Genomic DNA, 19,932 nt, shown 5'->3' with positions numbered 1-19,932 from the left:
TAAAATGTGTTGGCAACATGGCCGAAATTAAGGTCATTTGTGACAAGTATATAACAACTTGTCATTTTTTTTGTCACCAAGCCAAACTGGGATATAATCTTTAATAGTCCCCACAAACCAGGGGTTTGACCCTTGAAACTTCTGATTTCACTATCAGATTCTCTGCAATTGAATTAATTACAATGTATAGGTTTGATTTTGAGTGCAATTTGGTGTTAATAAGTACAAATAAGTTTTTCAAAGACAACAGAATTGCACAAGCCCATAAAGCAAGATTAGTGCTATTTGCAAAAATTAGCAAGTGCTTATTTTCACCAAATTACACAAGAAATCATGTTGTTACTTGTTAGTAACCCTCAAAAAAAAGCGTCACACAAAGTCAAGAGTGACAAACCCGTTGCAAATTATCTTCGTTGGAATGTCAGGACAAATATTACATGCAAACATCACTTGTGTCATTTGCTGGTCAACTTGTATTATTACTTATGAATTCCAGGTTAAATTTCACTTGAAAACTGATATATCACACTCATTGCTTCCTCTAATGCGGAATTCCCTCGTCAAGTAATGAATTTTCTAATAATACCCTTAATAAATCTGAAATAATTGTTTTAAGAAATGTCGCATAAGTGTATGATTAATTGCTTTTGCCTTAGTTCTATTTTAAGTCAAATTAAAAAAGCATGAGATCAACTCACTCTGTAGCCTACCATGGATTCTTAAAAGGTTATAGCAAAGTTTTCATATTGAAAATCCTAAACATTTTTGGAACTACAGGTAGTTTTTCTCATTATTCAGTTGGTTGCAACACCTATTTTAAGTTGTATTGTTCTTATATTATAAATTTCAAGCTTATGCCAATGCACTTTTGTATCTTTAGAAGCTAGCTATTCAAGTTAAATAAAAATAAATATTTTCCATTGACTCTGATAACATTTGATTGCAATCAACCACTTAGGTTTAGTTACTTTTTCAATTATCAGACGTGTAGAAGCAAAGCTAAGCACTTGAAATAAAGATTGTTAAATGTGGGTGATTATCAAATGCTGATTGTTTTGTTTCTTCCTGATTTAAATAATTTGCTCCATGATTGACTGATCAGATATGTAATTTTGACTTTGGTGAAGAATGATGGTGGGAATGAAAGTGTCTCCAAATTGAACACTGATTTTTACTTTCAATTCATAATTTGCTCTTCACATTATCCTCTGCAGTTTTCTGGTTGACTAAAAAACGAGAGGCCTCTGGGGCCCGAGGAGACCCGGGGGGGGGGGGGAGGGTGAACAAAACAACTCGAACGACCGAACGACCGAAACAAAATGATCATATTACACTGACGCGTCAGTCAATGACAAGCCGGTAATGGCGTGGAGTCCTGGGGCTAATTAAGTTATTCCCTTGGAATATTAACAATTATCCCCTGCCACACCCCTCTCAAAACACACAAACAAGCAAGACAGAGAATCTGTTTGGGCATCTTTAATAAAAAAAATGAGAGGCCTCCCGGGGCCCGAGGAGACCCCAAACAGAAAGAAAGAGGCCCAAACAGATTCACAGGGGAGGCAAAATAAAAAAAAAGGAGGGCGCGAGAGGGGAATGGCAAGGAAGACAGGTAACAAAATGAACAATAAGAATAAACTACAATTACAAGGTTTGAACGTGCCCAGCTAGAATCTGCGTGAGAAGGAGTCTGTCTGCTAAAGGCAATGATAAATAAACATGTAAGCGTCCGATCGCCAGTCTCCTTGAAGCTTAATGAGCTCGGCTGGGATACCGCACTTAAAGGCGAATGTAGCGCCGCCTCGACGAAGGCTGTGTCCAGAAAATTCCAGTGGATCCAGAGAGATAAGGGATACTAAATTCTTAATACCATCATTAAGAGACTTCGCCGCAATACAGGTGAGTTGGTTTCAGGTGGAAGCGAAAGTGAAGAGAGGACATGCGTCTGGGGCGGCGACCATCCTGAGTAATAATTGTAGGGCGGTTGTGGGGCAGAGAGGCGATCCGGGAATGTGCGGAACGGGAACAACAAGGGCCGTATCACCTGCTTGCCGAGTTTTGGTCCCGGTGACTGTGAGAAAGGCGCCGGAAACGGTGAAGTTGACGCTGCCTCTAGATAATGCGTGTTGTGGAGAGAAACTGTCGAACGTCTGAGGAACGAGATTGGCGGTGCGAAAAAATGTGAATAAACCAACCAGAAGGGCGGACCACAAAGCTAAATGGGCAGAATTGCACCATGATTGCACAGATTAAGATGGGCATGGAATTGCAAAATAGACGGCGTGAGAGGTGCTTTGCGGTGGGGAATGTGAATCATGGACCTCTCTAGACCTTTCTGTGTCAGTTTGATATGAATATCGTCGAAGGCCGAAGCGTTCAAGTGGAAGAAAACGTGAAGACGCCGCAGGGCGCTGAGATAATTGTTGATGGTGTGGTGGAATTTGACAGAGAAGCTGACTAGAGTGATGAAAGCGGCGATTGTAGGTGGGGAAGCGGGGAAGGGTTGAAGATTGTAGAAATCACGGAACTTAAGGTAGGTGTTCCAGACGGAGTGATAGTTCCGCTTGGTGGCTGCTGAGAGGGCAAAGTCTTGAATTTGACGAACATGATGTTGCAAATCGCATAGGTGGTAACCTGAAATACGAAAGAAAGAAGAGGTGATTACCACTGGCAGTCAAAACGAAACAGATCAAAAGAGCAGACATATTCTGTTAAGGTGTTGTAATGAAGGTGAGCTGCCTCATAAAAAGTGCGATGACATTTGGGATCACTGTCCCAGCGACTCAGAGAATCAGCGATGGTGTTCTGGTGACCCGGCATATGAAGGGCGCGAAGCTCAAAATTAAAACGGGAAGCGTAACACCAAAGTTCGCGCAAACACGATTGAACAAAAGGGACGCGTGAGCGTCCGGTGTTGATTGCAAGTTCAGTGTTTCAATTGTCGGTACGGACCAAAAGCCGCTGGCCGCGCAGTTCTTCGGACCACAGTTTGAGCTTGATGATGACAGCCAGCATTTCGAGAGAAGCGATAGGCAGCAAAGCTGTGTCGATGAAAGGTGGATAAGAGGAGTGGAAAAAACGGCCATCGAAAAAGCTGCCAATGCCGGAAATGCAGGCTTCGGTGTAGAAACGAACAGTCGTATCGATCCACGGAAAGGAACCTAGTAGAGAGACGCCATTTTAAACAGGAAGAAACTCGTTCCACCAGCGCAGTTCGGCGAGGAGAGCGGAACTGGGGGTGAAGTGGGAAGATTTGTGGGGGAGCCGACGGAGTTCGTAAAGCATTCGCCGCATGAAGATTTTTCCGGGGCTGATACAGGCGCAGATGTAGGAAAGTTTGTCAGTGAGTGACTGTAAATCAGATTTTGTGGCTCGCGGGGAACTAAGCCAAGGACGAATAAGTTCGGTGGCGCGCAACAACTTGTCTTCAGGAACTTCCAGAGTCATATTAACAGTGTCGTAAATGAGGCCAAGGAAAACCATCCGAGTTGAAGGAGGACAATGCTAACCGAGGAAGATTCTAGGCCCAAGCTGTTGGAAAGGTTTTCCAGATCCTGAAAGGCGACAAGAGCGTCGGCGTGAGAGGCCTCAATGCCACCAAAGTCATCGATGTAATTCACACACTGGTGTTGATAAGCGGAATAGAAAATGTGAGCAATCGCATTGGTAGTACGTTGGCATGCGAGGGTGGCTGAACGCAAGCCGAAGGGAAGAACCAGATCAAAATATAGAAATTCGTTCCATGCATTGGTAACCGAGAAATATTTAGTCCTTTGTATCAACGGGAATTTGACGATATGCGCGCTTCAAATCCTTTTTAAACAGGAATAGTCACGGATTTTAGTCCCCTGATAGCGAGTTTAAAGATGGAGAATGGATGATGCAAAATTAAGAGTAGTGATCACTTATATTTGAGACAATGTTGCCGCTGGAGAGTTTAAAGCCAATTCTGTTAACAAGAATATTGTCAATGAGTGTGGCAGAATTATTAAGGACTCTTGTCGGCTTGTCAATTACTGGAAAAAAAGAGTAACTTTGCAGGGACAGCAGAAAGTTATGAGAAAAATCACAGGTTTCAGATTTGAGGAGATCAATGTTGAAGTCGCCCATGACATATATCGGTTTATTAGTAGAGCTTAGTCTTTCTATTGTCATATCGAAATACGTTTGAAATTGTTCAGGAGAAGTATGTTGCCGATAGATTACACCACACGCGTGCAGCGTGCAGCGTGCACCCATCGAGTGATGGATACACGCGGGAGGTTGTTAAGCATGAAAATACGGCACAACTTGTAAAAATACTCAGCGGTACGACACGAAAAAAAATTTTATTATACATACTTACATACATACATACTTTATTTATTCCAGAAGCAGACTATGTATACACTAAGAGGAAATGGAAAATATGCTTCCAGAAAAGGAAGTTAAGAGGTTATCCCTATGTGAAATTATGATATATGTATTTTATCGGGCATTATAATTTCCGGCCGAGTACCTGTTGGTGGGGAAGAGTGCACTTTGCGTGACGATACCAAATAACGGCTGTAAAGGAGACTTCATCAATCCGGGTTGCCCATCGTCTGCAATTTGGCTTTCCGACCATTTATCCGGTAAAAACAATCTCCAATATAATATGGGCTACCGACCTATCAACAGTCTCCATGGGATGATTTTTATGGTGTACCTACTTAACTCAAACGCCCCCCCCCCCTTGAAGAAGGGATCTCACCCCCCCATCTCTCACTTTGGACGGATGACGTTGTGTAGTAGGTACGTCATATATGACGACTCCTCGTAAGCAGGAGCCCATTACCCTGTCGTATGCAATTTGTTGTGGATGAGAGGAAAGAATTCAAATGTGCAACAGCAGAATTCTTTTTTTCCTATTTAGGAGAAAGGAGAGTTCGTTTTGAAGTTTAATAAGAATGCGAATGGAAAGGGCCTGACAAAGTGATAATGATGATGGCTTCGTGATTTATTATATTAAGTTTATTTTGCGCTTGGGTTCACCTTCATGGATTTCATCAAGGTATGGAAATGGTGTTTTGATATTCCATTCAATAGAAAGTTAACTGTTTTTTCAAGATTGACTGCAGTAAATTTCTGGAATTAAACGATCGTCAATTTTTATGTTTAAAAGATATTTTAAACACTAGCCTCAAATCACTGATTACTTATCTGGAATTTCATGAGCGCGTACGTTCAATTGGCCAGCAGCACGGCGTAAAATGTGGGTAGGCACTTGGTGAAATCCTTCATACATGCATCAATACATAATTAAGAAGATGTGGGAATACATGGTCATTCGCAGACATTAACATACATTAAGGATCACACCAAGTACATACCAAATGTGTTACTTTCGTAAGCTTTTGATAAGAACTGCTTCTGTTTATGTGCCATTTTGTTTGTTTTCAGCATTTAAAAAGAAAGGTTATACACATGTAAAACACCTCGACTTACTGGCGAGTGTGTTTGGTTAGCTCTTTAGGGGCAACCTGGTTATAGCGGCCCGAAAACATGCGCCAAGAGTTGCGCCTTGCCATGACAGCGTTCGCACATGCGCTGACGTTTGACTGGTTTGCTTTCCCTCCCCCCTTCCCGAGTGTCGCTCATTGTGTAAAAGATACGCTGACTTCAACATGCGGTATTTGTAAATGAACGACGATATTTATCAGGAAATAGGTAGAAAGAAAGAGTACCCGTGAAACTGTGATTTGTTTTTATTTTGTTTCTGGCAGTTTTTTTTTACATGTGTATAACCTCTCTGAAAAGACTTGATTCATGTTATTTCATGATGAAGCTAGGCAATTATTTTTTTAAGATTAAAAGTAAGAGAGAGATTTTGTAGACCATGTTAGGTAGTGTTATAAATGATATGAACAGCTTTAGGACAAACAATGAAAAAACGAATACGTATTTGAATGGTGAATAGGGGTATTTTTTTAACTAAGTAACAGAACGGACAAAATTACCGACAAGTGTTGCCTTGCAATTGAATCCTTCTACCGGTCCTTGATCGGGAAGACTACAGTAAGAAGATCCGTTCTTAGTAAGAACGACTTAGCTGTCAAGACAAGGTGAAATATGTTTTTTTAATAAATTCTAATGCATGCTGAATAAAAGCTATTCACGAAAGAGCTCAAAATGTTCAAACTGCAATACCTTTGGGAATTCTTCTTTGGGACGCCTATCCGAAAGCGGAAAGGGAGGGGTGGGGGGCACAAGTTCTGTTTTAGAAAAAATGTTCAATTTATGTAAAGTTAGTAGATGGATACCTCTGTGTTGAATAAAAGAACGTTCCACTCTCCTCAAGCAAAATTGGGTGAACGCTAAATATACAGATATTTTTAAAGGGCTCAAGAGAGTTGGTTTTCATTCTTCAGAAACATTTGCATTTTCATTTACCATTCTGCCGTGGAAAGAATTCCATTGATTTGGGAACACTTTCATTCAGGGAAAGCAAGTTTGATCCCGGAGAAATGTTAATAAAACGTTTGTATTTGTTAGTCTATCGAAACTAAACTTTTGTATAGGAGAAACCTAATCTTGTACGCAAACCTTCCACGGCCAAGCGGTTGTACAGTTCAGTTATAGTTACACCTTCATTCAACGTAATTCACAAATTTTTGCCACCTTTATTCAAGGGAAAAGGAAACATTTTCTGGGTCCGAAAGCCCGCCTTTAACTTCCATGAAGAGGACACCTTAACCAATCAAAATGTCACCAAAATTGAGTGAACACTTAAAGGTGATGCAGTAGTTTTGTGTAACGAAAGGTACCACTAGTTGTTCCGGTTTGCTAAATCTACCCAGAGCATCGTATAGTTTTAATTGCTTGTTCCTATATATCAACAAGACAAGACAGCGACAGGGCTACTCCTTGCAATTGTCGAGGATTTTAACAAGGATGAGACCCCAAAGCGGTTCGGACTTCTGTCCATTCGCGCTCTCGACTTAGCTCGGCGACTAAATGACTCAACACTCGTTCCATCCTTTGCTTGTTCGCCTTTCTGAAACCATGTTTTGCAGCGAACTTATGACAGTACCATGCTGCTCCTTTAAAAATTCGATAATAACATTATTTTCATACCCTTGATGAAAGTAATCTTCTTTAATCCTACGCAGATCGCTTTCGTCCATAACCAAAAACGAGTTCCAGTTCATGCTGTTTTTGTGGGAAACTAAGAACTGTTACCCTGTCTTCCTTGGCGTTGCGTTCCAATTTTTTTTGTTTGCGTTGCATATTTTATTTGCTGCAGTATTTTTTGTTTGCGTAGCAGTTTTTTATTTGCTGCGGTCCTTTTTTGCTTTGCGTTTTGATTTTTTTTATTTGCTGCAGTATATTTTTTGTTTGCGTTGAGCCTTATGGGCCACCGTAGAATGATGCTCTGCCACTGAGAACATAAAATGTGTAGGCAACTTGGCCGAAATTAAGGCCATTTGTGACAAGTAAATAAAAACTTGTCATTTGTTTTGTCACCAGGCCAAAACTGGGATACAATGTTAGTCCCCACAAGCTAGGGGTTTGACGCCTGAAACTTCTGATTTCACTATCGGATTCTCTACGATTGAATTAATTACAATGTATAGGTTTGATTTTGAGTGCAATTTGGTGTTAATAAACTCAAGTAAGTTTTTCAAAGAGAACAGAATTGCACAAGCCCATAAAGCAAGATTACTGCTATTTGTAAAAATTAGCAAGTGGTTATTTTCACCAAATTACACAAGAAATCATCTTGTTACTTGTTAATAACTCGCAAAAAAAAAGCATCACACAAAGTCAAGAGAGACAAACACATTGCAAATGATCTTTCGTTGGAATGTTAGAAATCATCACGCCCAAGATACAAACTGCCTTGGGTAAATACCAACATTAAAAGGGAAATGCGCAAGAAAGACTGAATGCACAAAAGAGCTATTCGCTCTAAAAACAAACAGCATTAATTGGGAAGCCCTTAAGCGTCAACGGAATTTGGTTTCTTAGCTCATCAAAGAATATCCCACAACAATTATCTAAATGATGTTATTGGCAACAGTTTATCTGAAAACCCCAGAGAGTTCTGGTCCTATGTGAGGAATAGCAAGTCAGAGAATATTGGTATCCCTGTGACCCCTAAAAAATGATAGTTCATCAATATCTGTATCAGACAAAGACAAAGCTGAATCTCTCAATGCATGCTTACTTTTATTCTGTTTACACCCAAGCGCAGCTGCCGACACCTAATATTGGAACATCGCCATTCTCTTCCATTCCAAACTTACATCTCTCAGCAGATGGTGTTCGTAAGCAATTATCTCAACTGAATCCCAGGAAGGCATGTGGACCGGATGAAATTCCAGCAAAAGTACTATAGGAACTTTCTGAATCAATATCTCACTGGCTAGCATTTATTTTTCAGTAGTCACATGAATGCAATGAAATTCCATCTGATTGGTCAAATGCCTTGGTGACAGCAGTTTTTAAGAAGGGTAATAAATCAGAACCTGCCAGCTACCGCCCCATTTCGTTAACTTCAATCTGTTGCAAGATAATGGAACACATTATTTTCAGTCACATGGCGAAACATCTGTCCTCGCATAATATCCTCATCCACCATCAACATGGATTTAGGGAAAATTTTCCTGGCCTCCAATTGATACTGGAGAAAACAAAATCTGTCCATCGTATGACGCAAGAGTAACTAAAGTACTACTTAAAAAAAGTATGGAGCGCTGTCGTGTTCAACCATGGTCATTTGGTCAGGAGGGCGAAAAGGAGCACAAGCTGAAGAAACCGATGGGTGTCGCTACAAACTCCAGCAGAGAATTCATTGTCGGGGAATACGAGGATGGTTGTGTGAAGGTGTCTGACAGCAGCGGAAAGTTTGTGAAATATAATCAGTCTGCCTAACCATGATGTAGATACAAATTTATATATTAATGATGTAGCCACAGACACGAACGACAACATCTTTTTGCTGACCAAACTGAAGAAGCCTGGGACTATGAGCTCTTTGTGGATTTATAAACTTACTAAAACCGGTGACCTTTATCATACGTTTCGTCTGAGGGGAGAGGGCTGGTACACAAGACTGTCAGGGAAGGACACGGGAGAAGTACTGACAGTACTAAGGGAGGAGGTGGAGGAGTATGACACGAATGGAAAGTTTGGTCGCAGTTTTGGCAAAGGAATATTGAAGGATGCGTGGGCAGTCACTGTCGCTACTGATGGCCGTGTTATGGTAATGGACGATGGTAATTCCTGTGTTCACATGTTCAGTGAACACGGTGACCATCTTAACAAATGTAAACTGCAAAGAAATGACTGTAACTACACGAGCATTACATTTTACCGAACAGGTGAACATGTCGTCATCGCTCGTGCTAGAGAAGGGAAAGATCTCCTGCAGGTTGAGATATACAGCAAAGATGGCGAGTTTGTGCGTAGTGTAGAAATCCAAGTTGATGGGATCCAATGGTTAAATAGGATTACAGAGACTATACTGAGGGACGCATTGCTGCTATTGTACGAACTAAAAAAAGTCATCAGGTATTAGTTTTTTAAACTGCTCTTTTTGATGTTTTCCTGTTGTTGGGAATGTGTAGGGACTTTTAGGGCAAGTATCACAATTCTTGGCTCTTATTCGCTGCTTAGCTACAACAGAGTTAATAGAGGGAAATAGTGCAACAGAAATTTCTTGTGACCACCCCCTACCATTCAATCAAAGAAATGGTTGTTCCCTCTATTAACTCTGGCTACAATCAGCGTCAAGATTAGTTTACACGTGATGTTTGAGAAGAGTTATGTGGAGAAAAACAGTCCTGTTTCTACCGCACTCTAAATCATTAACAGACCCCTCCCCCACTCAGTGTTTGCTAAACGTTCATGGAGTCACGATATACCATCTCCTTTTGTAGGTTCATTGATTGGTTTTATAAAAGTAGTTGAAATAATTTCTTTTCTTATTATTATTATTGTTTTCTTGATGGTGATGGTATGGTAAGACTGAATCTACAAAAGTGAATTAGAACACTAATGACCATTAGGTTGGGCCATTCCATTTAATATCTGCAACCCCCCCCCCCCCCCTCATTGAAGGACTGGGGTTTCTTAGGGAGAGGGGGGTTAATGCTATATTTTTTCTTAGGCGGGTTGAACCATATTTCTGAGAGGGGTGGCCATAAAGTACCCTTGACAGAAATTCTCACGAGTAGTTTCTGAAGGGGTTTCAATTGCTTTGCTTGATACCTACATAAAATTCTGAAGGGGGTTAAAAAATTTCTTTTCTGGAGGGGTGTTACAGGAAAGTCTTCAATTGGGGGGTGCGGATTTTAAATGGAATGGCCCGTTATATCCTTGCGATTGAAAGAATTACATAGATGTTGAAAAAGTACTTGATCAATGTCCTGTGCATTGAAGCCAATTAGAGCCCTTTATGCATTCATATCATGATAAATTGCTTCAATTTGAACACTTCAACATTCTTTATGGTGATGCTCAAGGTACATCTGTAATGTTAAATAAAAACAACAGCTCATTACTGGCTAAACCTCCCGTTACCAGTGATACAAAAATCACAGTTAGCACTGTGATCTCAAAATCTCTTCTGAAACTGTTGATAAACTCCTAGACAAACTTTTCTGAAGCAAAAGTAGTATTTGAACTACTTTCAATTTAACATATAATTATAACAACTTTTGTTTCATACAGTTTGACCAATTTAGAATAATGATTTATAATCGATTAACAATGGTAATTGAACTGAGTGGAGTGCAATTTGGGCTAAAATCATATGCGTGATTTCAAAATCGAACGAGCGCGCAGTGCGAGTTCGATTTGAAATCACAAGTATGATTTCAGACCAAAATTGCACGACACAAAGTTCAATTACCACTTTATTACATCCATTTTGAAATCGCCCAAATACAGGACTTGGTCAATTCAAGTATTTTACTGATGTAGTAATGAGCCAGTTTTTAAATAATAAGTGGAACCGGAAATGCTTTTACATCTTATTTTGTATGCAAAACAGAAAGACTCAGTCAAGCCTAAAATGATGCGATGTAGAGCAAAAAATGGTGTGATTCGTGAATAAATCACACCAATTAGAGCCATTTAGATTACAGAGACCACCAGTGATTTCAGAATGGATGTAATAAAGTTTTTTGTTATTTAGAATTTGCATTTGATATTTCAATATTGCTACTAAAAAGACTTTTTCAGGGAGTGAGTGAAATACATTTATGTGTGTATGAATTAATGTGGGAAAGCATCCATAGAAGACTACAATGGCCTTCTCAATTAGCTTCTTTTATCACTTAGCAGTCTTTACAGTCAATAACAATTAACTCTGATAGGTGAATGATAATTTATGTACATTTATTAGGTAATTTAGAGTGTTCTTGAAGGTTACAAAATAACTGTTTTCCATATTTTGTGGACCTTTGCAACACTTAGTAGAAATTTCCAGAGCATTGCATGAGATTGCCCCAGTAATTCAGTTAGCTCAACTAATCAACCTTCTACAAATTTCCAGAAACTCCTTATCTGTAGCAATCCTCCATAACTACCAATAAGGGAGTCATCCTCACAGTTGAAGAAGCCTAAAAAAAGTCAGGATTTTACAGAGTACAAACCTGTGCCTCTATATATTTTGTTGGCCAGTCAAACTGATGAGCTATGAATTTGTGTGTGATAAGCTAGGAAATTTTCAGTGGGATTTTCGCTTCTTGCACAGGAATGTGTTAGCAGCAAATGAAATTAATCATGTTTTGAACAGGTTGTGATTGCAACTGATGGAATGTTTCTTGTCCTGCTCTTGGTGTCCAACTTTATGACTTAGTTGACAGAGCAATCAACTAGGAACACTCCCAGAGGCATGGGTTCACTTGATTATACAGGCTTAATTGACCACTCCCTTGATGGGGGTTTTCAGGGCCAATACAAACAAATTGTAAATAAACATAACAAATAAACATGGGGTTTAAAGATCTCCACAGGCCAGAGGCAAACCAGTTGGATATGCCTCACTGTCATAATTTTTTTTTTTTAGCAGTGTAATTATATACTGCACTACCCTTAATAAATCTGAAACAGTTATTTAAGACATGCCCCAGAGATGATTAATCACTTTTGCCAATAGTTCTATTTTTAAGTCAAACTAAAAATAAAAGTGAGATCAACTCACACTGTAGTCTTACCATGGATTCCCAAGAGGTTACTGGAAGTTTTCATTTTGAAAACCTGAAACATTTTTGGAATGACAGGTAGTTTATCTTGGTTGCAAAACCATTTTTGAGTTGTATCATTCTGTATTATAAAGTTCAAACTTATGCCAATGTGCTTTTGTATCTGTAGAAGCTAGCTATTGAAGTAAGATAAAAATAAATATTTTCCACTGACTATGATAACATTTGATTACAATCGAACAGTGAGGTTCAGTTGCTTTTTCAGTTTTCATTGTACAGAAGCAAAACCAAGTACTTGATAAAGATTGTTCAATGTTGTTGGTTATCAAATGCTGTTTCTTTTATTTCTTCCTGATTTAAATAATTACTTTGTGATCAATATTAATATGTAATTTTGTCTTTGGTAAAGACCGATGTTGGGAATGAAAGTGTCTCCAAATTGAAAACTGATCTTGACTTTCAATTCATAATTTGCTCTTCACCTTATCCTCTGCAGTTTTATGGTTGACTGGTTATCAACTTGGAAAAAAAACTAATGTTGACTTTTCTAAGCAACTGCACTATTCTGCAGAACAAGAAATGAGACCCAGCATCTAAATTGGTTTGGGTAAAAATGCCCCAAGAATGTACAGAATGCACCTTATTTTCAGTTTACCATTGATATGGGTAGTCAACCTGCAGAACAAGTGTTATTTTGGTAAGTGCCTGGTAATTTCTTGGTGAAAATTACACCGCCATCTTTTGACTCTTGTAGGAGTGGAAGGTTTGGGAGGACAAATTTGTATCAAGGGAGTGAGCAATGATCACAGCAAAGCAAAGTGATGGGGATAGTGCAACAGAAATTTCTCCTGACCACTCCCCCTACCATTCAATTAAAGAAATGGTTGTTCACCAGCCCCAATAAGACTGAGCAGCAGGTTTAGTGAGCAGCATGTCTGATGTTCCATTGAAAAGAAAACATTCCAAAAAAAAAGTAATGAGCCAAAAAGTGTCAGTTGCGGGATGTTGGTTGGTTGAACATAATTCTCAGAGCTTGAATCCAAAGAACTACAAGACAGACTGCTGACAAAATATATTAAAATAATGGGACTATACAGAGATTAAATTTTTATTGTGTGAAAAGAAGTGTCAAAAGCTGGAATTGTAAGTCAAGCACAGAAAAACAATGATATGCACTGTTGTCACTGATTTAATATCCATCTTTCTTCATATGACATGTGCCTTTCTCCTTGTTCATTTCATTTTGTATTTTTTTCATGGTATATAATAATTACTGGTATGTTTGCAGTGGGTTTGATGACTGTTGTCTTGATAAGTAACTTAAAATGGATTCAAAGTATTCATTCTGAGCATTTCAAATTCTTTTCCTTTTCTTTTTTGAAACAGATGATGGAGTAGATTCATTAGGATTCTGTGGATGGAAAACACATGCATTACATGTTTTAATCAGTAATTATTCTTACTATAATTTTAACACTTTGGGGTGAGAAATAATCAACCGACAGGGAGATTTGACTTGCGATCACAAGGCTTAAAGAGAACTGCTCTATTCTGATTTACTGACACCTTTCTGAGATCTAAAACCAAAGTCTCTTGACGGATGTCTATAAATTTCTTTCCTCGCTAGTCCAGAGAATTTGTTGATAGATTCCAACAATGGTATCCTTTTGTTGTTAATTCTCATTACTGACAGTGACAAAATTGTAACAAGTAATCACTTTAGAAGACAAAGTTGAGCTTCACTGTTCTTGTTACCTGAATAATATGAAGCTGCACATTTTGTTCTGATAAAGATGAAATATTATTGGTACTCTGACATGCTCCTGATAGCTGCAAAGAGAGAGACAACAGCTTGGTATGACTATGTTGGGTGATATGCAAGCTAAACAGTTTACACCCATATGACTGCTTATATCACTGCAAATTAATCATTACAACTTCAAGTTACAACACTGTGAATCATATTACACTCAAGCAATAGAAGACTTGCTTTGTCTAGAGAGGGGTTGGGAAGATTTAAGAAAACTATACAAACAGAAAAACTTGGATATATCAACAAAGTTGAAATGGTAAATTGGCCACCATAACGATTACAAAAGCTGACATTTAGAGCGTTAGCCCTTCGTCAGAGTGAATAGAGGAATTGTGGGTTGTGTGTGCTTTTAAAGGCAGAAAATGGAGCTACATTATGTGTGCAAACAGAAGCACAGTAAAGGGCTTGCACAACTTTTGAGAATCCTCCCTAGCCCCAAGCATTCAGATGACAATGTGAAAACACAGAAAAAAATCTATTGCCTTTTAGAATTTTTTTCTGGGAAACACAGAAATTGTACTGTCACAATCACATTTACATAGTTATCTCATCTAAATATGCTTATCAGCCAATGAGAGTGCTCTCTACCATAATGCCTTATTATCAAGGTTCTTGCACTTTTCCAGGAACCCAATTCAAGGACTTTCAAGGATTTTTCGGTCATTTTCAAGGACCTTTTTTCCATTAAATAGGTCTAATAGAAATAAAAATCTTTACATACAGGACTGGCGAAAAGGTCCAATGAGCACGACTTCAAGCATTCACATTAGAGTGATCACCGGTTATTTTCACTGCACCAATCAGGTACAAAAAAAATCTAAAAATCATGTGTCAAACTTCATAATGGGACACGGGATTTGAAAGGAAAACTTGTTTTCACAATTTGTGCTAGAAACTTACACTATCAACACCGAAAACAAAAGAAAACTTCGACTTTGATTCATCTGCACTTATTTCGAGGACTTTTCTGAAATTTTCAAGGAACCGAGTCCAAATTCAAAGGTTTTCAAGTCCTTGAAAACAAAAAATTAAATTCAACGACTTTCAAGGAGTGCGGGAACCCTGTATTATATCATATTACTATTATATGATAGATTAGATATCAAAGATCATCAACAATCTTTGTACGCATGAATTATACCTTTTGAAATTTATTCCTAATAGTGTAGGCCGTTTTGTCAAGTGAGTCATCACCAGTCTAGAAAACAGAGCAAGAGAGATGTAATAAGCAAATTCTCCCTCGTAGATGCTTTACATTTCTAGTAACCAGCTACTTATCAGTTGGGAGAATTTGGGGTTATGCACTTTTACAAAGATATCACACCTGATTGAAAGGATTTAATTCTCATTATCTTTAAATCTGACAATGTATCGACACATAAGAGGTAATTACTGAAAGGAATATTTGAAGAAACATTTTCTTGGACACAACTGTAGGAAAAACTTCCCTCGCTCATTCACTGATTGATTTAGAGGGTATTGATTGTGATATCAAGATTTTGAATTACTCTCCCATGAGTGACCAAGACAGAATTTCTCCAATTCTTTCAATCAGGGGATTATTACTTGATCCAATACCAAATTCTCCAAACCAACATCATGAGAACTGTATGGCAAAGTGTAAGGAGAATTACTAAATAACATCTTGGGATTGAAAATGTTAAATGCCACACCACTGGGCAAGGTAAAGTATTAACCCTAACATGTGGGTAAAATCCATCATGGATCAATTAATCATGCAATAATAAGTTTGCTAATTGTCTTAAGTATGAAAAGAAGTTTAAATTTAGTTTTCCTGCATGTGAGGTGAGAAGTGTATTTACACGTAGATACCAATTACTTTTTAAAAAAATTCCAATTCTGCTGAAAATTTAAACATTTCAAATTGTACCCAGACACACTCAAATATGTAGCCACTGAAATATGGACTACCATAAAATCACCACCCAGTTTTCTCAGCATGAACACTATGATTTGATTCTAACTGGTCTGAGAAATTAATATTGGAAAATACAAGGAAACCAAGAACCTCAAACAATTTACCATTGATGTTTGCCATACAGTTTTCTCATAACTGATTCTCTTTTTCCATAGAACACAATTACATTCTTATCATTGATCTTTGTGGAGTTTGTGTCCTGAAAATTAATTAACTAATCAAGATATTTATTCATCAAATAGTGTAATTAGTACAATATTCACCAGGGAAGACATGGTTGAGATCGAATAAGACCTGAAATGCAATTGAAGACACCTGTGATTAATTATAATGTCATCAAATACAAATAAAAGCCACAAGAATCCCAGCCTCAGCCTCGATCATTTGATAGTTCTGTTTTGAAACATCTGCTTGTCTGAGCTTGAGCTCAGATACTCTCATGATGTGATTTCCATGGACTCTTTTTAAAGGTTTTAGACTACTTCCATCAGAGGTCTTGAGAAAATTTAATGTATTTGGGTTTTTGGTAAAACTTGACAATAACTGTAAGAATTTAAAGTAAAAGGGACTACAGCCATTCTATCTATGGCTGTTTAAGGTTTGTGTGGATAGAAAAACGGCATAAGTAACCTAAAAATTGGGAGTATTAGTGTTATTCTTTTCATTTCCCGATTGAAGTCTTCACAGGAAAGAGATGGTATGTGCACGATAATTAAAGCATATCTAATAGTGAATATAAACTCACCCCTCTTCACGTTGTGGTCCAATCATAACTTTTGACATATAAACAGGAAAGCCCTTTTCTTGTCTTGGAACCTCACTTTTGTTTGCACTTGCCTCTTGAGAAGTGGGTGATTCTACAGAATGGAATTTAGGAGGAGAAGTAGGTGGGGGTGGAGGTGGTGGGATTGGGGGAGGGGGAGGAGGGGTAAAACTTTGTAAGTAGGCTGGAAGTGTTGCATGTGCTGATGGTACTCGGGGTAACTCCCATGGGGGTGGAGGAGGGGGATATTGGTATGGATGAACATGCTGAGGGGGTGGTGGAAGGGTTGGATAATTGAATGTGGAACTTGGCATTGTGTACATTGAGTAATTTATTCCATGTGATAAGCCTCTCACTGGATCAGAGGAGTTTGTACTAGAAGCAGTAGTTTCTGCTGAGGATGAAACCAAGATTGCTTCCCTGGAATCCTCTTGGGAACTCTTGATTGAGGAATCAGCAATGGGTGCAACTTTTGTTTTGTATGTTTTCTCTTGTGCACCAAACAATTCTGTAAAGATAAACAATTTGCATAAGTACCTACAAACACATGTACTGCACAATAAAGAGAGGACAGGAAAAAAATACCGGTAGTAGACAAGCCATCTTGTTGTTTGAGGGATTTTTTCAAAATTTCCTATCTTAATTCATCAGTGGGTGATCATCTGGAGTACTGGTCTGGTTATTGTAAACAAAGGTAGAGAAAGTTACATACTTTTAGGAAAAAATCTGTCAATAACTTCTCCTTGTCAGTAACAAAGGTAATGTATAGAAAAGAGTAAAGAGAATGTGCATACTGATGTTACCTTGTAAAGGGTTAACACTGACTGTTCAAACAGAGTGACAAAAACCTATTTCTGATATAAAATTAGAGCACCTATATTAAAAGTTCTTCTTAACAAATCAATGTACTCCCATTATTTCTTTAAATCATATTCACCTCTTGTCTTTTTGGCCATGATTTTTCTTCTTTCTTGGAGCTTTTCCCTTGTATCATCAACTGTTTCAAACTCTGGTGCATAACACACATGCAAAATGCCTCCAAAAAATGACCTGTTGTCCAACTTCTTTTTTGCATTTCTAAGAGGGGAAAACAATTATGATAATTGTGGAAAATAAATTAGGAGAAATTACTAGTATTCTGATATCATCATTGATAAAATTTTTGGAATAGTTTTGGAACTTGATTAGTAAATTACTGTTTTTTTATTTGCCTACAAGCTGATCCCAGACATAGGCTGAGTCCCTAAACTTTTAGCTTTCAGAAGCTGTTAGATTCTGATGAAAAATGATGTTCAGCTATTACCTGAAACAAAACTTTTATTGAAATTTTGTGAAGTGTTCCACATGCATTGTCAAGTAAGACAAATAAAAATAACCACAGAATGACTGATCCCAAAAGTTGTAATCTTTCCCAGTGGTTCTTACATTTGGTCTGCATTTGTTAAATGCTCCCTATGAAACAAATTGTTTAACTTGAACTTTGTTTGCCGAGTATTTGGATTATGAATTTCTTTTGCTTTGTGTGCTGATCATCTAAAGGGTCCTTGTGAGTAAAACAATAATCGGAAATAATCCTAAGCCCATAAAAAGCAGCTTATTTTGGAAATAATAACAACCTAGAGAAGTTAAAAAATATGCAGGGTCCAGACTAAAATTACTCTTAATTACTGTTTTATAAATGTAAAGCACTGAACGTAACATTTAATTGGGTTGTTTTCCACAAGGAATGAACCATTAAAAAGAATTTTAAAGGTAGTGTATATTTTTCGGTACCTTGCTGAATTGATTCTTTGAAACTTGATCCAGTAAACTTCAGTGAAAGGTTCTGATGGGTAGTCATCTAAGATGCGATACCTTAAAATATTCAGCAAGAAACACTGTCAAACTTCAAGTTTTTGAAGAAATTTATTAAGTGGTAAGATGACAAATGGATGCAACCATTTCAAACTCAGTGATTTATTTCAGGGCTGTTCTCTAGCAGTGTCAGGTGACCCCTGGTGCCTTACTTTTGCTCTTGGGCAACTCAGGAATCTTGGTTTTTTCATAAAAAGTATACAATGGGCACCCTGGATTTCACAGTTTCAAGTTTCCTTAGAGCACAGCCTTATATTTAGATAAATCATGTCAAGAACAGTTAATACACATATTTATATTACATCAATTTTATGTTTTTACCTACTTTTTAAAAATAGATCAAACAGACACCTAGAAAATACCTCCATTTCACAAAAGAGCAGATATTTTGACAAATTTATCACTCAAAACATTTTGCCTTGGAAACTCTTGAAGAAGGCCGGTTTACATTATGAACTCAGTGTTTAAGACTGAACTGTCTACCCAAACATCAGCTAGGCTTACTCATTAATAGCACCATAAAGGGCAAAGAGTTCCAAGAGCTCCTTCGATGCACCCACAGCAGGAATCCCCTGGATCAGGACATACTTTGACTCCAGATTTATGGTGTAAACCTTGAAAATGTAACAAGTCCAGGTAAGAATGACATGATCTTCAACAAAAGTGATCCAAATTCATTCAGTTATAGTCAATCCACATCTAGTTTGCACAGTAAACATGTTCATATGCAGCCATTTTATTAAGGTACTGCTCCTACAGTTCTATAGTTCCACGGTTCTTCTTTTTCATATTCAATAAACCACTGTCACAACACCGAGATTCACTGGTTAAAAAATAAACGAGAAAAACAAAGCAATCCTAATGATAATTATTCACGGTAAATCACACTCAGATGCTCCTTGAAATGGTAATGACATTTACATTCCACTTCTAGCTTTCTGATCTGGAAATATTAAGTTTGCCTCTCAAAGTCCTTAAACTGGTGACGATCGAAATTTTGTAAGACCTGGGAAGGAATTTCTCGTTTTGAAAATGCTGTTTTCCTAGGATTTAATGTGTTAATTTCTTTGCTGTCTTTGTGAACAGCGCAGTCGGTTCCCTCACCGAGGATGCAGCCATTTTCGAGGCCAGTAAGGCTTTTTTTTTTGTCCAAGTTAATCATCATGAAAACTTTCATCTAAGTCAGAGACTAAAACACAATCACAATCAGATACCTTGACTGCTCTTTCCCAACGAGCTTCTCGATACTTTGGCCGATTATAATTTAAATTTGCCTGCTCGTGATGTTTCTTCACCATGGACACTCTGTTCGAGTCATCCGCCATTTTGCTAGATAGCATCACAATTATAATACCTACACCACATAGGGAAAGATTATGTGATCACTGCT

The 19,932-nt window shown here is 38.1% G+C and overlaps 2 protein-coding genes and 1 pseudogene across 4 annotated transcripts; 1 reads left to right on the top strand and 2 right to left on the bottom strand.

Moving 5' to 3' along the window:
• Positions 1–363: 363 nt before the first annotated feature.
• Positions 364–3,314, bottom strand: LOC148719087 (uncharacterized; annotated as a pseudogene).
• A 5,319-nt stretch (positions 3,315–8,633) lies between these two features.
• Positions 8,634–13,465, top strand: LOC148719086 (uncharacterized). 2 transcript variants are annotated; one of them, XR_015993643.1, is made up of 2 exons: positions 8,634–12,357; positions 12,928–13,465. XR_015993643.1 is itself a non-coding variant. In XM_088740166.1 (2 exons), the coding sequence occupies exons 1-2, from the start codon at positions 8,990–8,992 to the stop codon at positions 12,974–12,976; spliced, it is 594 nt and encodes a 197-aa protein (XP_088596292.1). In that variant the 5' UTR covers positions 8,634–8,989; the 3' UTR covers positions 12,977–13,465. The 2 variants fall into 2 exon arrangements, 1 of the variants encoding a protein (XP_088596292.1); XM_088740166.1 differs by having other exon boundaries at positions 8,634–9,534.
• On the bottom strand, positions 13,268–19,887 carry LOC111328219 (uncharacterized). Of its 2 annotated transcripts, XM_022932610.2 has the most exons (9): positions 19,757–19,887; positions 19,047–19,156; positions 18,462–18,542; positions 17,626–17,765; positions 16,671–17,196; positions 16,189–16,219; positions 15,128–15,184; positions 13,929–14,003; positions 13,268–13,584 (listed from the first exon to the last, which is right to left on the bottom strand). In XM_022932610.2, exons 1-9 carry the CDS (start codon positions 19,880–19,882, stop codon positions 13,528–13,530), a joined length of 1,203 nt encoding a protein of 400 aa, XP_022788345.2. In that variant the 5' UTR covers positions 19,883–19,887; the 3' UTR covers positions 13,268–13,527. The 2 variants fall into 2 exon arrangements, 1 of the variants encoding a protein (XP_022788345.2); XR_015993642.1 differs by lacking the exons at positions 13,268–13,584; positions 13,929–14,003 and having other exon boundaries at positions 16,030–16,219.
• Between the last annotated feature and the right edge of the window lie 45 nt (positions 19,888–19,932).

The sequence above is a fragment of the Stylophora pistillata genome, chromosome 12, assembly GCF_964205215.1.
Source record: "Stylophora pistillata chromosome 12, jaStyPist1.2, whole genome shotgun sequence".
Taxonomy (NCBI): domain Eukaryota; kingdom Metazoa; phylum Cnidaria; class Anthozoa; order Scleractinia; family Pocilloporidae; genus Stylophora; species Stylophora pistillata.
Note: the sequence above shows the minus strand (reverse complement) of the source record. Positions and strands in the feature narration are given on the sequence as shown.

Excerpts from the sequence above, each read along its gene's own strand:
- LOC148719086 (XM_088740166.1), top strand. The coding sequence starts at position 8,990 with ATGAGCTCTTTGTGGATTTATAAACTTACTAAAACCGGTGACCTTTAT. Across the intron at positions 9,535-12,927 it reads GAACTAAAAAAAGTCATCAG|GAGTGGAAGGTTTGGGAGGA; the intron begins GTATTAGTTTTT and ends TGACTCTTGTAG.
- LOC111328219 (XM_022932610.2), bottom strand. The coding sequence starts at position 19,882 with ATGCTATCTAGCAAAATGGCGGATGACTCGAACAGAGTGTCCATGGTG. Across the intron at positions 17,197-17,625 it reads CATGGCCAAAAAGACAAGAG|AATTGTTTGGTGCACAAGAG; the intron begins GTGAATATGATT and ends TTATCTTTACAG. Across the intron at positions 15,185-16,188 it reads TCTCAACCATGTCTTCCCTG|ACTGGTGATGACTCACTTGA; the intron begins GTGAATATTGTA and ends TCTGTTTTCTAG.